General features: G+C 46.5%; 2 protein-coding genes across 2 annotated transcripts in view; both read right to left on the bottom strand.

The window, feature by feature from the left end:
- Positions 1-6120, bottom strand: part of Cyth3 (cytohesin 3) — a 95082-nt gene extending 88962 nt beyond the window's left edge. Inside the window, exon 1 of the mRNA XM_052754380.1 lies at positions 5950-6120. Coding sequence (XP_052610340.1) covers positions 5950-5983 — 34 coding nt within the window. The 5' untranslated portion in view covers positions 5984-6120. The remainder of the gene's footprint in view (positions 1-5949) is intronic.
- The window catches only part of LOC128120421 (small integral membrane protein 10-like protein 2A), a 152725-nt gene that overhangs the window by 65174 nt on the left and 59610 nt on the right, over positions 1-27941 (bottom strand). The gene's annotated exons all lie outside the window — the stretch shown is intronic.

Genomic DNA, 27941 nt, shown 5'->3' with positions numbered 1-27941 from the left:
TTCTATCTGTAACTGGTAATTCTTGGAAGAGTAAATAAGATATGTAAACCACAGGAGACAGGACCTGACAAAGAGCATTATATAAACATTAGCTAAAATTATTGAAAGATAAATCTAATGTTGGTACCTTGTTTGAAACGGCTTCCTGCACTGCGAGTGAAATCTGCTGCCGGTTGCTCCAAGCCACACACAAGGCTGGCTCTGCCTGGATCACCAGCCCTACAGAATGTATCTGATGGAGTCCTTCCTCCAAGGGGCTGTCCAGGCCAAGAGCTTTCTTCCATCTTCCCGACCACTTCCATGCCCCACCTCCAACACCCTCCTTGTCGCCTCTTGATCTCTTTCAACACATTTAGAATAATTTGTGGTTATTTTAGAGATCTATTTTCCTTTTAAATCTGTCTCCCCATGCAAACATAAGCTCCATGAACACAGGAAATTCACCTGCCTTACTCATGATGACAACCCTTGTGCCAAGTCTAGGGACTGCCACTTGATAGGGACCATATCTATATCTCAATTACTGCTGGATCATGCTCTATGGATACTCTAAAAGCATCTATCCCATCCACTTCTTAAGCTCTCAGAAGTAGAGCGGTTACTAGTCTCCTATAAATACAATGAATGCATGGAGAGAACATACTATACTTAACAAATATCTTATCTTATGTAAATTTCCTCCCAAAAAAAGTGGTTTTGCGATATCTCTTTGTAAAGGGGGTGTTTTCCTTTCTATTGTAGGGGTAGGTTTGTATTTCATTTGTTTTGGCATTTAGTTTTTTGGAGGTTTTTGATTTGTTTTGTTTTTGAGACAGGGTCTCTCTACATAGCCCTGGCTGTCCTGGAACTCACTATATAGATGAGGCTGACCTCAAACGCACTCACAGAAATCCACTTGCCTCTGCCTTCTGTACTGGGATTAAAGGTGTGGTGCATCACACTCGGCTTTGTAGGGATGATTTGTTTTTGTTTTAAGAAGGCTTTATAGGGCTGGAGAAATGGCTCAGAGGTTAAGAGCACTGGCTGCTCTTCCAAAGGTCCTGAGTTCAATTCCCAGCAACCACATTGTGGCTCACAACCACCTGTAGTAAGATCTGATGCCCTTTTCTGGCATAAAGGTGTACATGCAGATAGAGCACTCATAAATAAAATAAATAGATCTTTAAAAAAATGTTTTTAAAGAAGGCTTTATTCTGTAGCCCAGGTGTCCCTAGAACCTACTGTGTAGTTCAGGCTGGACTTAAAACTCACTGCAAGCCCCACCACACCCCAACTCCAGTCTTCAAGTGCAAGGATTACAGGCATCCACTGTGCCAAACAAAAAAGGGTGTTTTCTGACCAGCACAGCATATTGTTCTTCCCTGAAACTTGTTTTCTAATTTTAGCAAAGGTGAAGACAGACTTATTTCAACTTTATCCAATTTCAAGAAATAAGAAGCATTTCCTCCCCACTTCAATTCATCAACCTCTCTGAACAGGTGATCATTGTTCTCAGTTCCCTGTTTAACCTTCCAGAAAATGTTCATTCGTATTCAAGCACTTCCTTTAAAAAAAAAACAAAAAAAACCCCAGAAACTAGCATACAATGCATATTTTCCTACTGTGCTTTCATAACTTAATAAAACGTCATGGAGGTCTTTCTGTATCAACTCATTTGCCTCTTTCCTCAACTTTGTAACCTCAGTCACCATCCCCTCTAGCAAGGGTTACTCTCCCCAGTCTCCTGCTGATGGACATTTAGGGCAATGAATAATCTTCTGCCTTTATTGCCTCACACAAGTACAAATGTATCCCCATGCTAAGCAAGTACCAATATACCCGGTGGTGGTGGTGGTGGTGGTGGCGGCGGCGGCACACTCCTTTAGTCCCAGCACTCAGAAGGCAGAGGCAGGTGAATCTCTACGAGTTCGAGGCCAGCCTGGTCTACAGAGTGAGTTCCAGGACAGCCAGGGCTACACAGAGAAAATCTGTCTTGGAAAAAAGGTACAAATGTAATGTATCTCCACATTAAATCCTGGAACTCCATTATTGAGTCTGAGGACCTAAGGTGATTTTAAAAGCTACTCCCCATTACTCCTGTTGACATCAGGGTCTAAACAGGGAAACGGGCATCTCTTTAGGGATCTAAAGCAGAGGGAAATTGGTGTAGGGAATTTGTCACACATGTGCTAGAAAAACAGGAAACAGTAAGACAACCCAGAGACCAGGAGGAGCCACAAGCTCTCCCTTCTGTTGGAAGGCAGAAGGCAGAAGGCATTTCCAGAGCTTGCGGGTTAGGAAGGACAGGAGCTAGAAGAACAGAGACCCTATGGCAGGAGCCGAAGCCTAAAGGAAGAGCAGCTGCAGAGAAACTGCCTGAGGCAGATCGGTTACAAGAAAACCGTTTCTTCTTCTTTCTGCCCCTAGTCTCCCCCAAAAGATCTCACCTACCAAACCCAGCCCTGCAAGACCACTCCCCAAGAGTCTAGGAAATGCACCTGCTGCAGGAGGAAAGGGCAAGAAACAGAGCCGAGCCACCAGGACCCAGAGTACATTAAGCCTTTTTGAGAGCTCTGACTAACGGGCGGGCACTGTGGCCAGCAAAGGCTAAAACGGCCTTACCAACACTCCGTTTTCAAGCTTCAGGCTTAGCACGGGCCAAAGAGGTGAAAGTTGGGATCTCCCGCTAGCTTTACTTTCCTATTTGAGTATCCTGAGCTTCAGAACGCTTGAGCACAGACTGCATCAGCACCCACACAGATGGGAATGCAGTGGGTACAACTCGAACCCACCACTTCATCTGCCCCAATGGCACATTCAGAAACATGGGTCAAGTGGCAGCAAGAAGCCAAACTAGCCAGTTACTTTCTAAGTAGAGGCCTAGTTCAAGAACTGTTCTAGAACATCTGAAAGGCACCAAGTGCCAAAGGAAGTAAAAACCCGTTAACTACACGCTGCACACGTCACAGGGAACAATGTGTTCTTGTAATCTTGTACCCACTGGCTCCTTCTTGTAACGGCCTTCCAGCCATTCATACACCATCCTTTCCTTATCTTGCATTGCAAAGAACAAATAATTAAAGCCTGGACAAAAAGTTCAATTATAAAAACTCAAGTGGGAATCAATTTCTGAAGTCCCTTTTACCTGACCAACACACGAATAATAAAAAGATCTTTTAAATTATCCTCAGCCTCCACTATAACTACTATTTGAATAAATTTAACTTTTATCTTTTAAGCAAGCTGAAACAGAGTTCTCAGATGCAGATTAAAGGTCTCTCCTATACTCTAATAATATGCCAAATAATGCTATGCTTTATAACTCCCTGGTAACTGAAATAGTTTTATCAAAGGGCTGATTTAAAAAAAAATCAAATTTTTTTCAAAGCAAAGAAGTTTTTGAAAATGGATATGAGATTACTACAAGGAACTGTATGCTAACTTCAAACCTCCATAGCTCAAGAGTTACATAGAAGCCTATCAAGCTCATACAATAAGTATATAATGACTCACATTTCAAAATTGTGAAAGATTTTCACTTGGTTCAAAATTAAATACTCTAAGATTACCAAAACTACATCTGTCTTTCCACACTATAAGGAGGAAAGATTTTGATAAGTCGAATCAATGAAAGTTAAAAAGTTGTTTTCTATCACCTAGCATGCTGTCTGGCATTTCAATAGAAAAATCAATAAATCTTTTCATTGTCGAATATTCCAGGAAGGTGAATGAAATGATACTGTCCATTTAAAATATCCACATCTTTCATAAGCTGAGGTTTTTTTTTTCTCCAAATTTGAAAGTAATGCATGTATTCTTATTCAGGAAACCTGGGAAATATAAAAGAAAAATCCAGAAAGCTACCAGTGTATACATTGTCTAGACGGGAATTTATAAAATAACTACTTGTTCTTGGTAACTTTTTAAAATTGTGTGTCTGTGCAAGCTTGTTGCTGCTTGCCTACAGAGGTCAGAAGACAACTTGTGGGCGTGGGTTCTCTCCTTCCACCATGTGCCCGGCTGTCAGACTGTCTTGACAGCAGGCCCCTTAATTACTTATTTTTAATGTCTCGTCAAAGTAATCTTACCTGACGGGCATTACTGTTTCTCATTTTTTTACTTTTTACCATGGAATGCAGTGTCATTGAATGTAACATCTTTTTTAATTTTAAGAGTGTTTCTCTAGGATATAGTCCCAGAAGAGATCTCAATAGCCCAGGGATAGTTTTAAGCCCTTTTGATATAAATATCGTCCTTTATTATAATTCCCAAATCCTATAAACTGCTAAAAACACATTGGCTTCTAAGTTGTAGCTTTGTAGCTGGCTTTTACCTTCAAATATTTGCATTTGTGCACTCACAGAATCTGGAGCACCGCAACGCAATCGTCAAACCAGCTGGCTTCCTGGATTCCATATCAAATGTCTAAATACTGCCACTGTCTTGTCCAAACTACTATGTCAAAGTGTGATATAGGCGAAAGGCAAGGAACCCACAGAGATCTAATATCTCCAGACCGGCAGCCGGTATGTAGGAGGGTTTGTAACTGGGTTCCTTCTTTTCATAAACAAAACACCCACTCGGTGCCACTGTGCTACCCCTGGCTTTTACTATGAGAACTGAACTTGGCAAATGCCACGAGGGGTGCCAACTTCCTACCAGCCCAGCCACCTCGTTTCTTCCAGGGGAGGAAAAAAATGTGAGAAGCTCTGGAATTCTAGAAGGCACCTTGATTATCCACTTCACGGGGAAGCCTTCAATACTGCTGATTCTTACGGGCAGCTGCTTCAGCAGCCTGTAATTAAGACTTTTTTTTCCCTAAACACTCCCTTATTACATGGGATTCTGATCATTCTGTCAGCAAAAAGGAAGATCGTTACTCAAAGTCCAGACAGCTTCAACTTGGGGTATTTGGCTAAAAATGAGGAGTACTTAACCCTTCGCTTTCTCAACCAACGATCCACTCCACATACGGAGACACTTGCTGTTTTGAAACTCCAAATTCACAAGATGACACAACAATAATTCGTATTCCACTGAGTAGTTACAACCAACAGCACATTTGCAGCAGGATGGCACTTAAGGCACAAACAGCCTCAGCAACACCGAGAACTGATAACCCACTTCTGAAAAGGTGTATGTCACACGCACCTGTCCTGGAGTCTTAGAGCCGTGCTGGCTATGGCTCCTGAGTCCCAAAACCCTCGGCTTTAAAGGGATCCCACCTGATCCCTTAATTTCTTAATTATATTTACCTTTTGGTAGTGCTGGAGATCAAACCCAGGGCCTTGGGCAAGCTAGCCATGGATTCTATCGCTGAGCTATTTATCCCCCTCTTTATTTTTACACCTCTCCCTTCCCCGTAGCATTTTTTTTTTTTCCAATTTGATAAAAATGCATGCTCAGACCCGGACTCGAGCTGCCTGCCCCTCTTGTCGTTTAAGCTATTCGCAGTGAACACTTCTGATCTAAAAACCAGAGACGTGGTCATGATTTCCAACCTTCCCCTCTTCCCTCGATGGACCCCCGAGACACCCAAATTGAAAACTTTCCCCTCCCCATTATTTCCCACGAGCTCCCTGGCTCCAGACACCTGAGGAGAGCCGAAAAGGAGCGGGGGCCCTCCGAAACAGCAGGGCTCGGGAGGGCGTGGACGCCCTTGGCGATGAGACGCTGGGAAGGTCGCCCCGCAGTGTGCCCCTATCTCGGAAAGGTGACCTGGAGCTGCGCCGCGGAGACCCCGGCCTCGAACCCGCGACCCGCGACCGCTCCGGGAGACGACCCCGCGGTCTCCGACATGTCCTCTCACCAGGGCTGCGAAGCCTGCGCCCCGGCCTCACCCCGCACACCTCCCCACGGTCGCCGCCACCCTACCCTACACCCGGCTACACGCCTCCAGCCTGGGCTCTCCGCAGCGCGACCCCCGGCCTCGGGGCCGCCCAGCGAGCGGGCCACACCTCCATCACTCACCGCTGCTGCCCTCACCGCCACCGCCTTCGTCCATCTTGAGGCCACTCCCCGCCAGCCGGCGAGCCCGGAGCCGCCGGGAGCGACTGGGCTGAAAGCCGGGACTAGGAGACGCGGCCGCGAGGAGATCCGAGGAGCTCCTCGGCGCGCGCGGCCCGGGTCGCAGCCGGGCCTCCTCGGAGGGCCGGGCGGGGCCCCACTGCTCGAGCGCGGTCACGTGGCACGAAGCCACGCCCCTCTTGCCGGTGTAGGCGGAGCCTCGACGCCGAGCGGTCCCCGCCCTCCAACTCCCGCCCGGCCTTGCAGTAGCTGCTGTAACTGCTAGCCTAGAGACCTGGCTCCTGCAGAGCAGCACCCTCCCTCAAACCTCCATTCTCCCATTCTAGGGCAGCCCGGAGACGAAGATGTGTCAATCAGGGGCACGGGAACGCCCCACTCTACAAAACTAGGCGGCTAGGGTTGCTACTCGCGCGTGCACTGAATAGGTGAATGGGAAAAGATCTAGAAGTGACAGCTGATAATTGGCTCAACTGCCCCCCCTCCCACGTATAAAGGTAGAAGGAGAGACCAGACTATAAAGTTTTACCGTGACCTCAGCATGCGTGAGCGTCCACATATTACATACACACAGATAATCGTGTGGGGACATAGTTTTGCTGTTAAGAGCATTTGCTGCTCTTGAAGAGGACCAGAGTTTGGTTCCCAGCACCCACATAGGGAAGCTCAGAACCCCCTGTAACTCCAGCTCCAAAAAGGATCTAATACTCTGGCCTCCAATGGCACCTGCACTCACATGCACATAATCCACACACAGACATATACCTAATTAAAAAGAAAATAAAAGTTTTAAAAAGAATAAGAAGTTGGAGAGATGGCTCGGCTCAGCGATTAAGAGCACTGGCTGCTTTTCGGGATCACTTTGGTTTGATTCCTAGCACCTACATGGGGACACACAAACATCTGTAACTCCAGTTCCAGGGTATCTGACACACTTTCTTGCCTCCACAAACACCAGACATGCTTGTGGTGCACATATATACATACAGGCAAAACACAGATACACATAAAATAAAATTTAAAAATTGAGACAGGGTTTCTCTGTCCTGGAACTCTCTTTGTAGACCATCCTGGCCTCGAACTCAGAGATTCACCTGCCTCTGCCTCTGCCTCTGCCTCCCGAATACTGGGATTAAAAGGGTGCATCACGATGGTCCAGCTAAATAAATCTTTTTTTTAAGTGCCTATTTTTAAAAATAATAAAAGTTGGGTGTAGTAGTGAATAACTTTGATTCCAGCAGGAAGATCTCTATGAATTCAAAGTGGGCTTGGGCTACATAATGAGTTCCAGGCCAGCCAGCGCTACCTAGAGAGACCCTGTCTGAAATAATAATAATAATATTAATAATAATAATAATAACCTGAAAATGAGCCCACTGAGAATGCAGCCTCTCCCCACCCCCACCTCCACCCTTCTTCATCTTCAGGATGTTAGGAGAGGATAATTCCAGCCTTTTATCCTTCCGGTGTATAATAGCAATGGAGTCTCATTTTTCCTGCAGATTGGTTGCATTTTAAAATTAATGAAGTATAAGGCTTGTAAATGAATGTAGTCAAGATGCTGAGCCCTAATCCCAGTCCAGCACAGCTGGGGCCCGGCTCTCAGAAAGCATTATTATAGGGGTTGGCCAGTCTGGCGTCAGATGCCCTTGGAGTTGAGCTTTAGTCTCCCTTGGATTGCTGCCAGCTGCCCTGGATTTATGATGCAGTAGAAGCTCTGAATTCAATTTCCCGTGGGCACAGCCCAGGGCTGAGCAGACGGCCTTAGTTCGCCCCTGTTCCAAATCTATGGCTTGCTTTTCTCATGCCGTGTGTCTCGATTCCAGCAACTTCTCCTAAGCATTGAATGTGGCCCTCCCGAGCCTTTCTGCGCGAGTTAAATTGCATTAAAGAAAAGCAAACATTGTAAGGGAGGAGATAGTTCATCTGTAATAAAATTTTCCAGCAGCTGTTTTATATTTACAAATTGCACATTGAATCAAAGGATATTTCCCCCATCATCTATCTATCAAAGCAGACAGGCTTCACCTTTCTGCTCAAGGTTATGGGATGATTTCAAAGACTCCAATTTCCTGATAACCTCAAGAATTATAACCCCGGACATTCTGCTGCTTCCTAGACCAGAAGGTATGCTTCTGCGAGTTGATAAGCTGTTTAGCAGCTTGTGACAGAGATGCATAGAGAAGCGATCTGGGAGTCAAGAGAGGTATGTTCAAGTCCTAATGAATGAAAATGTGACTTCCTGATCCTGTTCCTGTCAGTTTTGTTATCTCAAGATAACAGCTTCCTATCTGAGAAAGAAAAAAAGAAAAAACACCAGCACTCTTTGAAAATGATAATGTGCTAGGGTGGAGCTTTGAACTCAGATATCATCAATTATAAATGCTTTTCAATATTAATCCCTGGGCTGGCGGAATGGCTCAGTGGGTAAAGGCACTTGCACCTGAGTTCAATCCCCAGGACCCACGTGGTAAAAGAAGAGACCTGACTCCAGCAAGCTGTCCTCTGACCTACACACACACATACACACACACACACATACACACACACACACACACACACACACACACACACGCCATAACACACATATACATGCACACCGAGTAATAATGCAATTTAATATATATTAATACTCATTCCTAATGCTTCCATTTTCTTTTTTTTTTTTTGGTTTTTTCGAGACAGGGTTTCTCTGTGTAGCTTTGCGCCTTTCCTGGAACTCGCTTTGGAGACCAGGCTGGCCTCGAACTCACAGAGATCCGCCTGGCTCTGCCTCCCGAGTGCTGGGATTAAAGGCGTGCGCTACCACCGCCCGGCCTGCTTCCATTTTCTTAAAGCGTGGTCTACAGGCACTTCTCTCAGAGTCTGAATCTAAAAAACTGCTTCTGATATCCATGGAGTCCAATGCATTAGCATAAAGCACACAGAAGTTATTTGTAAACAATGAGTATTATCCCCGTGGGTCAGCCTAAGACCCCATTTTGACAAAGCCTGAAAGAATGTTGGGAGAAAAGACAGTTCAGTGTGCTAAAGTGTTTGTCCTGCAAGCATGAAAATGTGAACTTAATCCCAGCACCCATGTGGAAAGCCAGGCATGACTGTGAAAGCGTAATAGAAACGGGTTGATCCCAAGAGCTCACAGGCCTCCAGCTTAGCCAAACTGGCAAGCTTCCAGTTCAGGGAGACACCCCTTCTCGAGGCATTTAGGAGGAGAGTGATAAGAGGAAGGCACCTGGCTGGATGGTGGTAGTGTACTCCTTTCATCCCAACACTCAGGAGGCAGAGGTAGGTGGGTCTCTATAAGTTCAAGGCCAGCCTGGTCTACAGAGCGAGTTCCAGGACAGCCAGTGCTGCATAGAGAACCCCTGTCTCGAAAAACAAAACAAAACAAAAAAAAAAGATGAAAGCATCTAACATAACATTCTTCTCCGGCCTCCTCATGGGTACCACACAACACACAAGGATGTTGGGAGATGGGGCTAAAGAGATTGCTCTGCGGTTAAGAGCACTTGTTCTTGCAAAGGGCCAGGGTCAGCACTACATGGTAAGTCTCAAGCATCCCTAACTCCAGTTTTAAGAGATCCAACATCTTCTTCTGACCTCCTCAGGCAAAAGGCATACATGCAGAGGCGCACATATGTACATCCAGATGAACACTAATTCACATAAAATGAAATAAATAAATCTTAAAAATTTTAAAGAACAATGGGAGAATAAAGGCTTAGGGTGTCATTTCTGCCCTTTATACGAAGACCTTCAAAATTCACAGGTGTTAATATCAGGGGAAAAAAATAGATTGTCTTTCTTGAAAAGTGGTGTTTTCTGGTATTTCATAAATCTCACAAAGATAGCTGTTCTGCCTTCATAGAGGGACATTAAAGCCATCATTAGCCACTAAGACACTCAGTTATGGCTAGTTTTGAGTGCTTTTCTCAAATGTTAAATCAATGTTTTTATTACATTTATTTATTTTTATTTATTTTTAGGGGGCAGTGCATGCATGCCATGGCACAAGTGTGGAGATCAACGGACAGCTTACAGGAGCCAGCTTTCCCCTTCTCCCATGTGAGTCCTGGGATTAAACTCAGATTGTCAGCAGGTGCCTTCAATACTCATCCAGCTGAGGTACTGAAATTGTTCTAAGTCAATTTGTAAGGGAAAGGACTCTTATAAAAAAGACATGCCCCGAGATAATTGTATTGAATAAAATTCTTGCATTTTTGCAATTACTGGGTAGGAAATATAAATAGGTACACTTTATTTTTTACATTTCTTAATTGTGTATTGTGGAGACACTCATGTGGTACACGTTTGGAGGTCACAGGACAGCTTTCAAGAATTGACTCTTCTCATTCCACCCTGTGGGTCCCAGGGAATCAATCTCAAGCCCTTAGGCTTGTCCTGGGGATAGAACCTGGGTCCTCAGGATCAACAGCAGGAACTCTTATCCACTGAGCTACCTTGCAGGCAGACCCCTTAGGCACCTCTTACACCTCTTACATTCCAGTCTCTGGTCTAGGTGCTCAGAACACAAAGATGAAAACGATTCAGCTCCACTGGGCAGTGATGGCACATGTCTTTAATCCCAGCACTGGGGAGGCAGCGACAGAGGCAGGCAGACCTCTGAGTTCGAGGCCAGCCTGGTCTACAGAGTGAGTTCCAGGATAGTCAGAGCTACATAAAGAAATCCCCTCTTGAAAAACTGGGAGAAGGAGGAGCAGGGAGGAAGGGAGGGAGGGAGGGAGACTGGCAGGAAGGAAGGAAGGAAGGAAGGAAGGAAGGAAGGAAGGAAGGAAGGAAGGAAGGAAGGAAGAGACTCAGCTCTTGTCTTCCTTGGACTGATGGACTAGAAGGGATAGAATATGGAAGGAAGTAATTATACAAATAACTAGTTACCCATCCCAGCGCCGCCCCCCCCTCCCAGTTCTGGGAATGGAACCCAGGGCAGGTGTACCCACTCTACCCATTATAATTTTGATGCCCCCTCCTATTTATGACCGTTCCTTCGGTTGCTGTTGCATGCCTTGCTAGCTTTGCAGCCCTACAGAGATTGTAATCTGTCTCTACCCTCTCCTGCAGGGTGTGGCCATGTGAAAAAGGGCGGAGAACAACAGTAATCGCTGGAGGGGCAGGCAGCAAGTGAAAAGTGGAAGACACTCTGCAAACGTGTTGAAACCCATTGATCAGTCTCCTAACCATGGAGGAAACAGTTGAAGAAATCAAGACTGTGCATTCCGTCGAGGCTGGGACGTCGTTTTTATATGTTCATCTTTCTCTTGCCCAAGGAAGTCTGTGGAAGCAGACAGAAGTTTCTTCTCCTGAAACTAAGGGCACAACCACCAAGGCCTGCCTGAACCAGTTTCTTCTTTCCCTTCTTCCCCCCTCCCACTCTCCTATCTTCTTTTCTTTCTTTTATGTAGTCCAGGGTGGCCCTGAACTTGCAATACATTGGAAGATAACCTTGAACTCCTGCCTTCTGCCTTCTGGGATTAAGCTATATCTACTTCCTCTCTCTCTCTCTCTCTCTCTCTCTCTCTCTCTCTCTCTCTCTCTCTCTCTCTCTCTCTCTCTCCCCTCTCTCTCTCCTTCCCTCCCTCTCTCTCCCCTCCTCTCTCTCCCTCCACCTCTACTCTTTCTTTCTCCCTTGTCCCAACAACACCTCCTATATAACCCGGGCTGGCCTCAGTATCCTCAGTATCCTGCCTCAGCCTTCTGGATGCTGGTATTAACAAACCTACACCATTGCGCTCAGATGCCCTCCTCTTTTCTCCCATTTCTCTGTGCGTGACCAGGAAAAGACCGCCCACAACACTGAGCTAAGGCTGCTGCCAGATCCGGGACAGAGCAGTTCCCAGCTCCTTTGATAACGGTCAAAGAATGCAGACATAGTGGTGACAATCAGCAGACCAAGACCTCGACTAATCTGTTACATGTGGTCAGGGGTCTGGTACAGTCTGGAGAAGGAAGGCACATACAGGCAGCCAGCTAGCTCCCTGGGGGCTCACAGTCACGAAAGGAAAGTAATGTTTTCCCAAAAAATAAATGAAATAAATAAATAAATCTAATTTCACCTAGGAATAGAGAGGATCTCGAACAGATTAGCAGGCTCCACTCTGCCCAAGCAAACAGAGGATTTCACGTGGCAAGTCAAAGCCTTCATTAAATTTTCAGAAGCCCAGACACTCCGTCCTTCAGGCTCTGTCTTTCAGATCGTTTTGGTGCCATCCACCTTGGTCTCATTTTCCCCCTGGAATCCAGCATTGACATCAGTTCCCTGGCCTGATTACTGAGGGCAGCTTAATTTGTTTTAGATTGATTCCTAACAGGCTCTCTTTTTGGCTTTTTCCAGGAACAAAGGTGGCCAGATTTCTTTTTCATGGTAAGCTTGGAAAGAATAACTGACCCCTATTCCCAGCTGTTAGTCCTTGGAAGAAAGGCATGCTAGGCAGCACCAATTATTGTAATTATAACTTAAATTGTCTTCTACAGTAATAAAATGCTATGCTTTTTTTTATTTTGCTTCTTTATTCCAGTTGTTTGGTCATTTTTTTTTTGAGAAAGGACCTCTCAGGACATATATCCCTCACCACCCCTATCTTGATCCTCTGTGGCTGGAATTACAGGTGGACCACCACACCCATCAGGCATTTATTTATTTAGATTTGGGGGGCATCCAAACTCCAGTTATCATGATTGCACAGAAAACATCCTAACTGCTAAGTCATGTCCCCAGGCCCCACACCCAGATTTTTTGAGATAGGATGTCTGCTGTTGCTATTGCCTCTGAACTGAATCATCCCACCAGGACTTAGAAAATAAAATGTGCAAGTCCCAGGAAGTTCCTGAAATTTAACAGGATTCCCAGGATACCCTCCCCCAACCAGGTTATGTAAGCAGCAGGAATTTCTGGGAAAGAACATTCCCCTAGGAACTCCAGGGACATAGCTTTCATGAGTCAGAACCCATGGTGGAGTGGGCTTTTTGGTGATGCAGCTGCCTTTGAGTCACCCATGCTCCTGTAAGTAATCTCCATAAATTCACTGGTTTGCTAAGCTAGACTTTGGGTGGCATCCTTTCCTTCATCTGTCATCACTGACTTATCAGGAGGTGAATAATGTTCTTTCATGTCTCCCTAGGAATACTTACCCAGCAGTGGCTCATGCAATCCTTCAACTCATGATTCTCCTGCTTCCACTCAAAGATCACCAGAATCATAGATGTGTACCACCACACCACACTGAATAATGTTGTTAGTATTTTTACCTAATTCTTTGTTTTTATAGTTTGTTCCTGACCTACTGGGAAAAAAATTAATTTTCACACACAAAAAACTTAGTCACAGTCTGTGGTACACAGCTTAAAACTGTCATCAGATATTGTCCTGGAGTTCAGAGTGTATATTTCAGTCAGGTAATTAAAAAGATAAAGGGTAAAATGACAAATATAAAGACATAGAGCATCTGTCTGTGATTAAGGTCATCTACACAGAAAGTGTGTTCCTTGCCGGCAAGTGACAGGATGCTCAATGGTCCTGTAAGGACTATGACGACTGTGACTCAAGAGGACTTAACTATACCCAAGCAAATGTGATTCTGTAATTTGGCCTGAAGGAGGGAAGAAGCCAATCATGAGTTCTGGCCGCATCACACCCAGTGATTGCCTGTGGGCCCCAGCCATACTGGTACCTGAATAACCCACACTGTCAAATCAAAGGGACAGGACACTTGTGTTTTCGGGCAGTGTGACCTTGTTTCAGTTCTCTGTGCCTCCGTGTCGATGAAATAGGACTAACAACAAGCCCTGGTTCATAAAGATGCCATGAGGAACCAATGCTGTGAAACTGGGCATGGTGGTATATGCCTGTAATCCCAGCCCTTGGGAAGCTGAAGCGAGAGCATCAAGTTCAGGCTAGGACCAGGAAGAGCACCGGCTGCTCTTGGTTGCATTCCTAGCACCCACAGGGTAGCTCACAATCATCCATAGCTCCAGTTCCAGGGGATCTGATGCCCACTACTGAACTAAATGGGCAGGAGGCATGTAAATAGTTCACAAATACATACACACACACACACACACACACACACACACACACACACACACACACACACACAGGCAAACCACCCATACACATAAAAATTAACTAATTGAATTGTGCCCATCCCCAATCCTCCCCTCTGCTCCCCAGAGAGTATCCTGGGGTTCCAAAATCCCTGTAGTCTGTTCTGCATGGTCAGTAGCCCAACATAGGCTCTTGCCCTGATCCTGTTGCTCTGCAACTGCTATATCTTTTGACTTCAAAGATTATGACCAGGATGTCCTAGTGCTCACTGCAGACATCACCAGCAAGATTTCCAGGGTCCCAGAATGTAATTCCAAGTACTCAGGAGGCTGATGGAGAGGATCAAGAGTTCAAGGCCAGAGTGGGTTAGACAGAAGTACAAAGCCTAGGCAACTCCATGAGATTCTATGTCAAAAAAAAAAGAGGGCCGGGGTGTGGCTCAGTGGTAGAGCCCCTGCCTAGAGTCCCCCCCAGTGAGGGGCTGGGGTGTGGCTCAGTGGTAGAGCACCTGCCTAGAATCCCTAGTGAGGGGCTGGAGTGTGGTTCAATGGTAGAGCACCTGCCTAGAATCCCCCAGTGAGGGGCTGGGGTGTGGCTCAGTGGTAGAGCACCTGCCTAGAATCCCCCAGTGAGGGGCTGGGGTGTGGCTCAGTGGTAGAGCACCTGCCTAGAATCCCCCAGGTGAGGGGCTGGGTGTGGCTCAGTAGTAGAGCACCTGCCTAGAATCCCCCATTGAGGGGCTGGGGTGTGGCTCAGTGGTGGAGCACCTGCCTAGAATCCCCCAGTGAGGGCCTGGGGTGTGGCTCAGTGGTGGAGCACCTGCCTAGAATCCCCCAGTGAGGGGCTGGGGTGTGGCTCAGTGGTAGAGCACCTGCCTAGAATCCCCCAGGTGAGGGGCTGGGTGTGGCTCAGTAGTAGAGCACCTGCCTAGAATCCCCCATTGAGGGGCTGGGGTGTGGCTCAGTGGTGGAGCACCTGCCTAGAATCCCCCAGTGAGGGCCTGGGGTGTGGCTCAGTGGTGGAGCACCTGCCTAGAATCCCCCAGTGAGGGGCTGGGGTGTGGCTCAGTGGTAGAGCACCTGCCTAGAATCCCCCAGTGAGGAGCTGGGGTGTGTCTGGCCCTGTATTCAATCTTCAGTTCCATTAGGGAAAAAAAATATGTCATTTAGACAGACTCCTAATTCCTGCTGGAGTAAACGTGATCTCTAATCCTCTCACTAATACGAGTGACATGGATGAACATTATATATGAAACAAACATTAGAAGATGAAAAATGTAGAGAGAAGGCAGCAGATGGGCTCTGGACATAGGGACTCAAGAAACACCAGGCGGTGAATTCCTTCATATTCTTTCCGTTCCATCTATCCTAGAGTGGATGCTGGTGAAGCCAGACCTTCAAATGCTCAGAAACACTAACTGGCATTTAGGGGTCGGGGCTGGCGGAGGGAGAGGAGTGACCTCTGGGGGGGGACAAAAGGGCTGTTCTCTTCAGCCAAGACCAGGAAAGGCGTAGCTGGGCAGGACAGAGAATGTTTAGATAATAAAGCCTTACCACCCCACTCCCACAATAAACAAAAGGCTGAGTAGGGAGCCTGTCTCCCACCCTCCCTGGGCTGTCAGGACACATGGCAAGCCCATGCCTCCCTTCCCCAAAGGCCAAACAGGGAAAGAGATTTGATTCCAGCCTCAAAGTAAATGAGGCTCCTCTTCTCTTTCCCCACTGAGGTGATGTTAGGGAAGATCTAGGGGAAATTCAGGACTTTCCCAACTGCCAAGGCCTGGGGTAGCCAGAAAGTCCACCCATACTCAGACATAATAATATACCCACCCCCAGGCTGGTATGTCAACAGAAATCAAGTGGAAAACCTTAACTTCCACCCCCACTCAGTCCTAAATGAGGAAGATGTGCCCACTTTAACAGAAAAACTCTAGAAGACCAAGAGTCTCCTAACACATAATTTATTAGAAATCACTTACCCAAACTTTAGCATGGTTGTGTATACCTGTAACCTCAGTACTTGGGAAACAGAGGCAGAGGATTTGGGGTTCTGGAAATCTAGGTCCTCTGGGAGACAGCCAGTGCTCTTGACCTCTGAGCCACGTCTCCAGCCCTTTGTTATTTTTAATCCACCTCATTTGTCCTTCTTTGTTACAACAGTCATAGGGACTAACACCCTCTGGCTCAGTCACTGTTCGCTCTCTCTCTCTCTCTCTCTCTCTCTCTCTCTCTCTCTCTCTCTCTCTCTCTCTTTCCTTCTTTTTTTTAGACAGCATCTCTTGTGGTCCAAGCTGGCTTTGAACTTACTATTGTGAGGACTAACTCTGAATTTCTGGTCCTCCTGACTCCATCTCCCAACTGCTGGAATTACCTGGTTGTCCGTGGTGATAGGGATCAAACCCAGAGCTTTGCCATACTAGGTAGACACACTGACAATGGAAGTATCTTTTTGTTTGTTTGTTTGTTTTGGGTTTTTGTTTTTGTTTTTGTTTTTGGTTTTGTTTTTTTGGTTTTTCGAGACAGGATTTCTCTGTGTGCCCCTGGTCATCCCAGAACTCACTATGTAGACCAGGCTGGCCTCAAACTCAGTGATCCACCTGCCTCTGCTTCCAGAGTGCTGGGATTAAAGGTGTGAGCCACCACCACCACCTACCTGGCCCTAGTCTATTTCTATCACCCCAAACTCCTCCCCCCCCCCTTTTTTTTTTGACAGAGTCTCTCTACATAGCTCTGGCTGTCCTGGCACTCACTCTGTAGACCAGACTGGCGTAGAACTCACAGAGATCTGCCTGCCTCTGCCTCCTGAATGCTGGCATTAAAAGCATGTGCCACACAGCTGGCTATTTTTTTTTTTTAATTATTTTAATGCTCAGAACAGTCTCACTATGTAGCCCAGGCTGACCTCAACTCAAGATCCCCCCGCCTCGCTTGGCCTCCTGGGTGCTGGGATGACAGAGTACACCGGGATGCTGAAGGGAGAAGCCGAGGTTTTCTATGGGGCTGTGCTGGAGCTGTCACTGGAGCTTGCTCTGGAGGAGAACGAGTCCTGATTCCATCTGCAGCTGAAGCCCCGTCCTCTACAAAAAGAGGAGGGAAACTCCCTCAATCAGGCGGCATTTTCCTGCGGGTGAGAAGGGGCTTGAAAACAAGCAAAGGAAAATCACTTTCTAGAGGCGACACCACATCAATGCAGTGCCCAGGGCACATTCTTCCCCTGGAGCCTGCTCTCTGTCAGAAGGCTCCAAGTCTGCTGGCTGGGAGCTTAATAATCATCACTCTTCAATCCTCCTCCACAAGGCCAAGTTCGAAGGAGGTAGAGCAGAGGCTCAGGGAGACATGTGGAAGGACCAGGTGAGGCAGGGTGAGAGGATGTCTGTATCCCTTCCTCCCCTTCTCTCCCCTCCCCCCTTCCGCCCTTTCATTTTTGTTGTTGTTTTGTTGGTTGGTTTGTGTGTGTGTGTGTGTGTGTGTTGTGTTTTTTGAGACAGGGTCTCTCTGTAGCCCTGGCTGTCCTGGAGTTTGCTATATAGACCAGGCTGGCCTGGAACTCACAGAGACCCTCCTACCTCTGTCTCTGGGATTCTGGGATTAAAGGTGTGCGCCACCACAGCCAGCTTCCCTTTTACCTTTTAAAACGAAAAGGATTTCATTGTTTTTGGTATCTTAGTATGTGCAATACATGTGTATGATATATGCATACATGTGTGTAGGGATATGCACCTGTGTGCATGCTCACAGAGGTCAAGGGAGGATGTTGTAGGTCCTGCTTTAGCATGTTCTGTCTTATTCACCTGAGACCAGGGTCTTCCACTATCCCTGAAGCTAGGGTGGTAGCCAAGGGAGGCTCCTGTCTCCTCCCCCACAGTGCTGGGGTTACAGGCACTCGCACACACACACACACACACACACACACACACACACACACACACACACACACACACACCATCATGCCTGGCTTTTTAATTTGGGGATTAAGGATTCAAACTCGGATATATGAATGCTCTTACCCACTGAGTCATTGCTCCAACCCCTCTTTTTGTGTTGTGTTGTGTTGTGTTGTGTTGTTTGTTTGTTTGTTTTGAGACCAAGTCTTGCCACATAGCCTAGACTGGCCTTGAAGTTGCCATCTGTCTGCCTCTTAAACGTTAGGACTAAAGGCACACACCACTACAGCTGGCTCTGTTCCCTTTTCTCCCTTAGATTTAGTATACAAAATAAACAGCTGGAGGCTGGATTCTGCCCACACCGACAAGTCCAACACCAGCACCAAGTCACCGTCACCGTGGCTACCTTTACCTTTCAGGACCTTCTGGAGACTAAGTGAAGTTCACACTTTCCCTGGAATACCCCCTCCCAGGCGCCCCCCTCATCCTCTCCACATCCAGCAAACAAGGCATATATTGTCCCTTTTAGAGCCTGGGAAGTGAGGTTCCAGACAGTAACTCGACTAAGACCACACAAGACGACAGGAGAAGAGCCAACAAACATATTGCTTCCACTGGCCCTGTTCCTCTGGAATCTAAGAGAAGGGAAATAGCTCAGTCCCAGCAAATATTTTCTGTCTACCTTTTCTTTCCCCCTTATTCTTTCCTATCCAGCTTCCATGGTTGGAGATGGAGTCCAGGTTGGTTCATATGCTAGACAAATGCTAGCTGAGTCATGCTCCTAGGCCTTTACTGAAAGACTCTACCACTGAGCCACGCCCCGGCCCTCACTGGGGGATTCTAGGCAGGTGCTCTACCACTGAGCCACACCCCAGACCCTCACTGGGGGATTCTAGGCAGGTGCTCTATCACTGAGCCACACCCCCAGCCCCTCACTGGGGGATTCTAGGCAGGTGCTCTACCACTGAGCCACACCCCAGCCCCTCACTGGGGGATTCTAGGCAGGTGCTCTATCACTGAGCCACACCCCAGCCCCTCACTGGGAGATTCTAGGCAGGTGCTCTACCACTGAGCCACACCTCAGCCCCTCACTGGGGGATTCTAGGCAGGTGCTCTACCACTGAGCCACACCCCAGCCCCTCACTGGGGGATTCTAAGCAGGTGCTCTACCACTGAGCCACACCCCAGCCCCTCACTGGGGATTCTAGGCAGGTGTTTTACTGCTGAGTCACAGTCCCAACTGCTTTTTTTCTCCATGTATTCTCAGACAGGGTCTCACCAAACTACCTAAATAGGCCCTGAAACCACTCTATAGCCCAGAACTTGAACTTGTGATCCTCCTACTCAGCCTCTCGAGGAGTTGTTTTCCAGACCTATGACATTAGGCCCAGCTCTTTCCTCATCTCCTGTTCTCTCTCTCTCTTTCTGTCTATGTCTCTCTGTCTCTGTCTCTCTCTTTGAGTCAGTGTTTCTCTGTGTAGTCCTGCCTGTCCTAGAACTCACTCTGTAGACCAGGCTGGCCTTGAATTCACAGAGATCCGCCTGCCTCTGCCTCCCAAGTACAGGTTTTAAAAGTGTGCACCACCACCATTCAGCATGTCTTTTTTTTTTTTCAGGAGCTGAGGACATGCCTTTTTTTTTAAATAGTGTTTTTTATATTTTAACTTTTAAATTTATTTTTTATTTTTCTCTCTCTTTTTTTTTTTTTTTCAGAGCTAAGGACCGAACCCAGGGCCTTGCGCTTGCTAGGCAAGCGCTCTACCACTGAGCTAAATCCCCAACCCCTTTTAACTTTTTTTTTAATTTTTTTTTTTTTGAGACAGAGTTTCTCTGTGTAGTTTTGGTGCCTGTCCTGGATCTCACTCTGTAGACCAGGCTGGCCTCGAACTCACAGAGATCCACCTGGCTCTGCCTTCCAAGTGCTGGGATTAAAGGCGTGTGCCACCACCGCCCGGCTTTATTTTTTATTTTTATGTGTATGGATGTTTGCCAACATGTGTGTCTGTGTACTATAGACATGCAGTGCCCACAGAGACCAAAAGAGGGCATCAGATCCCCCTGGAACTGTAGTTACAGATGGTTGTGAACTACCATGTGGGTGCTGGGAATCGAACCCAAGTCCTCTGGAAGAGTGGCCAGTGTTCTAAACTGTTGAGCCATCTCTCCAGCCCCTCATATCTTTGTTGAGTCACTATCAAGTGGCATAGATACCAGTCCAGGATCTGGACTTTAAAATAAGGATTGAATTTCTTTTCATTCCTTTCCTCTTTAAGTTTATTTTTATTTTTATTTTTTTGAGACAGGATCTCTCTGTCAATAGCCCATGCTGACCTGGAACTCACTTCATAACCCAGGCTGGCTTTGAACCCAAAGTGGTCCACTTGCCTCAGCTTCTGGGATTTCAGGTGTCAACCTCCACACAGCTGAAAACTGAACTTGAAATAGTTTGTGAACCCAGCCAGGCATACTGATGTACTCCTTTAATCCCAACACTTGGGAGACAGAGGCAGGTGGATCTCTGTGAGTTCAAGACCAGGCGGGTCTACACAGCCAGTACCATGACAGCCATAGAGACCCTGTCTAAATAAGAAGAAGAAAAAAAAATAAGAAAAAGAAATAGTCTGTGGCCTCACTGAGGGTGCACCTCAGTGGTGGAGCACTTGCCTAACATGAAAGATCATGGGTTCCTGGTGCTACAAGCCTGTGACTCCAGCTCTTGGATGGTGGTGGTATGGGGATCAGGCTGGGCTACATAGACACTGTTTGAAAGCAAAGAAACAGTTCCTGAGTTCAATCCCCAGGACCCCTAAAAGAAAGAAAAGGGGCCCGAATGGTGGTGGCACACACTTTAATTCTAGCACTTGGGAGGCAGAGGCAGGCAGATCTCTGTGATCTACAGAGTGAGTTTAAGGACAGTCAGGGCTACACAGAGAAAAAAGAAAGAAAGGTTTCAAGATATGGTCTCAAAAAACTAAGTGGTTGTTCTTGCAGAGGACACAGGTTCTTTTCCCAGAATCCTCATGGCGGCTCACAACCATCTCTAACTCCAGTTCCAGAGGATCCTATACCATCTTCCAACCTCCACTGGGTACCAGGCACCCACATGGTACACATACAGACATGCAGGAAAAACACTTACACACACACACACACACACACACACACACACACACACACACACACACACAATGAACTAATGAAAAATAAATATCTTTTAAAAATTTAGAAGTGAGGGGTTGGGGAGATGGTTCAGTAGTTAAGAGTACTAGTTGTTCTTCCAGAGGAGCCAGGTTCAATTCCCAGCACCCACATGGCAGCTCACAACTGTCTGTAACTCCAATTCCCAGGGATCTGACACCCTCACAATAACATATGTATGCCAAAGTGCATAAAATAAAAATAAAATTTATTTTTATTTTTTTTTGGCATTTTCTTTTTTTAATTTTATTTTTTTTCTATTATCAGCTTGATACAGTACAAATTCTTATCCTACTAGTGAAATGTTTCACTGAAGCTTGCCCAGTGATTGAGTAAAACCAAAACTTATTATAAGTCACAGTCATCCTAGGGTCTCCCCTGCTATGTAGCCTCCCTGGTTCTTTGGGTTGCAGTTTGATTGTTCTTTGCTTTATATCTAGTATACACTTCTGAGTGAGTACATATCATGTTTGTCCTTCTGGGTTTGGGTTACCTCACTCAGGATGATATTTTCTAGTTCCATCCATTTGCCTGCAAATTTCATGTCATTGTTTTTCTCTGCTGAGTAGTACTCCACTGTGTATATGTACCACATTTTCTTAATCCATTCTTCAGTTGATGGGCATCTAGGTTGTTTCCAGGTTCTGGCTATTACGATAATGATGCTATGAACATAGTTGAGCATGTATCTTTGTGGTATGATTGAGCATTCCTTGGGTATACGCCCAAGAGTGGTATGGCTGGGTCTTGAGGTAGATCGATTTCCAATTTTCTGAGAAACCACCATACTGATTTCCACAGTGGTTATACAAGTTTGCATTCCTACCAACAGTGGAGGAGTGTTCCCCTTGCTCCACATTCTCTCCAACATAGACTGTCATTAGTATTTTTGATCACAGCCATTCTGACAGGTGTAAGGTGATATCTAAGAGTCGTTTTGATTTGCATTTCTCTGATGACTAAGGATGTTGAGCATTTCCTTAAATGTCTTTCAGCCATGTGAGATTCTTCTTTTGAGAATTTTCTGTTTAGCTCTATAGCCCACTTTTTAACTGGATTGTTCAGCATTTTGATGTCTAGTTTCTTGAGTTCTTTATATACTTTGGAGATCAGTCCTCTGTCAGATGTGGGGTTGGTGAAGATCTTTTCCCATTCTGTAGGCCGTCTTTTTGTCTTATTGACCATGTCTTTTGCCCTACAAAAGCTTCTCAGTTTCAAGAGGTCCCATTGATTAATTGTTGCTCTCAGTGTCTATGCTACTGGTGTTATATTTAGGAAGCTGTGCCCATTAAAAAAATTTAAAGTAAGCTGGGCAGTGGTGGTGAACACCCTTATCCCAGCACTTGGGAAGCAGAGGCAGGTGGATCTCTGAGTTCGAGGCTAGCCTGGTCTATAAAGCAAGTTCCAGGACAGCCATGGTTACACAGAGAATCCCTGTCCCCCACCCCCCAAAAAAATCAAAATAAATAAATAAAAATTAAAAAGTTGTTGTCTCCTAAGGAACTATACCCAAGGTTGACATCCTCCACACACTTGTGCACGTTCACTGCACACACACACTCACAAGACAGCTGGAGAGGGAGGATGCTCTTCTGTCACCATGCTTCTCAGCGGGCCTCTCAATGAGGCAGCTGCCTTTGAGTCACCCATGCTACTGTAAGAAACCCCTCACCCATACTCCTGTAAGTAACCCAAATAAGCTCACTGGCGGCTAAGCTAGCCGTGAGTTCATGCTCATCTCCCCAAGAAAAGCCATGACGACAAATCCCCAAGACCCTGTCAAGAGCCAAGCAGGGAGAGAATTTCAGTCACACTTGGCCCCTCCCACTTCTGTGTCTTCATGCGGGCAGAATCTGGTTAGCATGCAAACTAACCAGGGTGAGAGAGATTGACCAGAGACTTGAAATTAGGGCTCTCTGAGAGGTGACTCAGGACGGTGGATTCTCGTCACACCTGTCCTACAGAGTCTGGATCTTCTCCTTCTGCGTGCTTCTGGAAAACTAATGACAGAAGCGCCAGCCACATCCGAGGGCACCCTTCCCAGGACATATGACAAGGCAGCTTGCTAATTAATGGGTGGCCACTGAGGGCTGTGACCCTCTGAGACATGTTACCCATCAGGTTTGCCAAGAAGGGTTGCTTGTTGCGCACCGTCTGGGAGGTCACAGCAGGATCAGCCAGCTACAAGTGAGGAAGGGAAGTACCAGCCTTTTGTTTTTGCTCTTTCGATCGCTTTCTTTTGTTTGTTTTTCAAGACAGGGTTTCTCTGTGTAACCCTGGCTGTCCTGGATCTCGCTCTATAGACCAGGCTGGCCTTAAACTCACAGAGATCTGCCTGCCTCTGTCTCCTGAGTGCTGGGATTAACAATGTGAGGCATCACCATCACCCGGCTATCCTCTTTCTTTTGATAGTGTCCTATACTGGCCTGGAACTATTAAAGTAGGCTAGGCTAGCCAGCAACCTCCAGGGTTTTACCCCGTCCCCTCCCCAGCACTGGGTTTACAAGCCTGTGACAACACCCCTGCACTTTCTTTTACGTGGCATCTTTAGCATCTTAGCCCCAGGTTTTTTTGTTTTTGGTTTTTTTTTTTTTTTGAGGAAGGTACTTGATATGTAGCCCAGGTTTGCCTTGAACTCCTTATCTCGTCCGAGCTGCATTCTGAACTTGTGCCTCCTGAGTGCTAGAATAAGACACATGTGCCACCACACCTTCTCCATAGCTGGGAGCGAGCCTCTTGGCCAAGCCAGAAACTGAGAGCAAAGAGCAGTCAGACAACGTAGCAAGAGGCATCAAGGCAGATCCTCGCTGCACAACATGCTCAAAGCAGCAGCGTTCGTAAGCTGCAAAAGGAAGAAACTGCCCAGACATCTACCCGTGAGTGTATAGTCACCTGAACAAATGGTAATCTATCTGTGTAATGGAATATTAAGTATAGAAAGGAAGCCTTCAGGCTCAAACCCTGGTTCAGCAGGTAGAAACACTTTCTAAATGATGGAAGGGACCAGAATTCAGACCCTCACCACCCATATCAATGCCAGGTAGGTGTGGCAGCCCACCTGTAATTCCAGCATGCAGGATGGGGAGACAGGGAATCCCTGGAGATAGCCGGCTAGCTGGATTAGCCTTATCAGAGAGCTCTGTGTTCAGGTGCCTGGATACGTAAGGCGGAGGGTGATCTAGGAGACACTGGACATCTACTTACATCCTCCACACTCACAGGTACGTGCATGCACAAGCATATATGTGAATATGCACACACACACACACACACACACACACACACACACACACACACACACACACACACACAGCCAGGCTTGATTCATGATGCCGGATGGATGAACTCCAAAAACATGCTAAGTGACAGTGCCAGACACAAAGACCACAGATTGTGTGATTCCATTTATAGGAAATAGCTGGAATAAGAAAATCCATAGAGACAGGGAGAGAATCAGCGGCTGCCAGGAACTGGGGCGGTGGAAGGAGGAAATGACTTTGGAGTGGGCATGAGGTTTGCTTTGTTGAAAAGACTTGGGAACTGGCTGTAATATGAAATTTAAGATTTTAGCCATGTGCTGACCCAACACCTGTAATTCCCAGGAAGGAGGATCTCAAGGCCAGACCAGGATACATGAATTCAAGACAGGGCCTGGGTAGCCTAGCAAGCTCCTGTGTCAACAGAAAAAGGAAAAGGAGCAGAGGGGAAATATCTCAGCAGTCGTGCTCACCAGTTTGCATGAAGCCTTAGGATCAGCACACCCTCCCGCTCCCCAAAATAAAAAAAAAAAAACCCACTATGGTAGCCCACATGCCTGCAATCCGAACACTCAGAAGTATGACAGGAAGTTAAAAATTATGCTTAACTACATATCCAGTTGGAGGTCAGCCAGGGCTACTCAGTCTCAAAGGAGGCAGGAAGTCATGGAGATGGGTCAACGGGTAAAGGACTTGCTTGTCATCCAAGTGTGAGGACCTGAGTTAAAATCCACATAAAAGCCAGGTGTAGAAATGTATGCTTATGAGGAGTCGCAGACAGCCCCGGAAGCTCATTGGCCAGGTGGTGTGGGATACAGAGTGGTCAACAACAAAGGAACCCTTCCTCAAATGAGGTGAAAGGCAAAACCAATGGCTCAGGTTGTCCTCTGACCCCCGCGTGCATGCCATGACATGCATGCACCTGCGTGCACACCCAAAGTAAAAGGAGGGTTGAGGGGACAATGAAGTGGTGGAGCACACACGTGTGCAAGGTCCTGGTCCTGACTTAGAACAGAAAACCAAACCAAACCCCAACCAAACAACGTAATTCAGCCAGGCCCTTTCCTTAGGGGGCTTGTGAGATATCCACAGGAGAAAACTGTGGTCCAGGGTCTGAGAAAAATCTCTTCATGGCTAAACCTCAAGCTGAAGCGCACAAGAGGAAACGTGACTTGTGTTGTGGTTTCCAGTCTAAGTGTTCGGTGCAGACATCTCATCCCCCTAATGGAAAGGGCCATATCCGCTTCCTGGATTTTGTGAATGGGGTAAAGACCCCTGAGGAAAACAAAACAAAATAAAAAACCTCCCAAGTAACACCACTGATGGTACCGGGTCCATTAGTTTTCTGGGCGTGACTTCAGGTTAATTATTTATGAGGAGGCTACAAGAGAACCGAGCGCAACAGACAGCCTTCTTGTAATCGCCAGGCTTCTCAGAAGGAGCCGCATAGCCTAGCGGGACTCCAGGATTAGAAGGAAAAGAAACATCGAACAGTAAAGTGAGGGAAGAATGTATTTCAGTGAAGGCAGCCGGGGCAAGAATTGAAGCAGAGGCCATGGAGGGGTGCTGCTTACTGGTTTACTTCTCGTGGCTCACTCAGGCTGCTTTCTTATAGAACCCAGGACCACCTGCTCAGGGATTGCACCACCCACATCCATGCACATCAAGCATTATTTCTGTTGTTCTTGTTGTTTTCAAGACAGGGTTTCTCTGTGTAGTCTGGGCTGTCTTGGAACTTGCTTTGTAGACCAGGCTGGCTTTGAACTCAGAGATCTGCCTGCCTCTGCCTCGCCTCGCCAGTGCTGGATTTAAAGGCATGTGCCCCACCCCACTTCATCAAACATTATTAATAACACCAGATTATGGAGAACCCCAAAAATTCCATCAGTTGGGGAGTAGGTAGGAAAAATGGTCTATCTGTATAATGCATTCTTATTGTGGAGTTAAGAGAGAATGCAATCAAAATACATTGTATAAAACATACAAAAAATTAATAAAAATATTTTTGTTCAAAAAGTGAAGTGAGGCTAGTGGTGGTACACACCTTTAATCTTCACACCAAGGAAACAGAGGCAGGTGGATCTCTGAGTTCAAGGCAGGTCTGTTTATATAACTAGTTTCAGGCCAGCCAGGGCTATATAATCAGGGTCTGTGTCAAATAAACAAGCATGTTGGGGGAGGGGCAGGGCGAAAGGGTGTCAACTGGCAAGATGGCTCAGTGAATAAAGTATACTGCTGTCACCCTGAGGACCTTAGTTCAATCCCAGGCCCCATGTAGAAGACGAAAACTGACTCCCATTAGTTGACACTTATGACACACACACACACACACACACACACACACACACACACACACACACAGAGCCCTCCAATTAGCCAACATACTGAGAATTAAAGTAGAAAGTGAGGGGCTGGCTGGAGAAATGGCTCAGTGACTAAGAGCACTTGTCATTCTTGCAGAGGACCTGGGTCCAGCTCCCAGAACACTCCGTAGGCCTCTCACAACCAGGTGCTCTCTTCTGGCCTCCACGGGCACCTACACCCACAAGACACACATACATATATGTACGCACATATACACATAAAATAAAAGATAAGTATGTCTTTTTTAAAAAAGAATAAAACAATTGCTCATAACCAAAATATGGGGAAGAAGAGGGAATCAGAGGGAACACTGTTTCCCCTCTGAAGCCTTCACGCTCTCTGGCTCCTATCTAAAGCTCCTTCAACCAGAAACTGAGAGGAGCTGGCCAACAAGTCACCGACATGATATGAAACAGATTAGGTGTTAATTCTGAATACATGATAGTATAAGCCTCCCTCCCATGAAAAATTCCAGAGCTAAGGAAGGCGGGTGGTGCATGAAACAAACTGAATTTCCATCTTAGGCTTATTTATTGTAGTATTAGGAATTGTGCATTCTAGAACACTTGCTGTCACTGAGCCACACCCCAGCCCCTCACTGGGGGACTCTAGGCAGGTGCTCTACCACTGAGCCACACTCCAGCCCCTCACTGGGGGATTCTAGGCAGGTGCTCTACCATTGAGCCATGCCCCAGTCTCTCACTGGGGGATTCTAGGCAGGAGCTCTACCACATGACCCTACAAGTTTATCACGGAAGAATAAAAAGTAATAGAAGGGAAAAGGGGGGCCTGGGGTGTAGTACAGCATGAACAAGACCCTGCATCAAATCACCAGTACCATATCAAAATGTGATGTGATAGTGCACACTTGTGTTTTGTTGTTGATGTGTTTGTTTGTTTGGAGACAGGGTCTCACTATGTAGCTCACTATATAGACCAAGCTGGACTTGAAATCCCAGAAATCCACCTGCCTCTGCCTCCCAAGTGCTGGGATTAAAGGCATGCACCACTACACCCGGCTAATAGCACACACTTATAATCTTACCACTCAGGAGGCTGAGGCAAGAGTTACATGGTGACTTGGGCCACACAGAAAGTTAAGGCCAGTCTGGACTACATGAGACCTTGTCTGAAAAAAAAGAGGCAGGAAGGGCAAGACAGGCATGATAGTACACAC

This window comes from Peromyscus californicus, unplaced genomic scaffold (assembly GCF_007827085.1).
Source record: "Peromyscus californicus insignis strain IS unplaced genomic scaffold, ASM782708v3 Scaffold_2__1_contigs__length_46816999, whole genome shotgun sequence".
Lineage (NCBI taxonomy): Eukaryota > Metazoa > Chordata > Mammalia > Rodentia > Cricetidae > Peromyscus > Peromyscus californicus.
The sequence above is the reverse complement of the archived record's forward strand: the minus strand, read 5'-3'. Positions and strand labels throughout refer to the sequence as shown.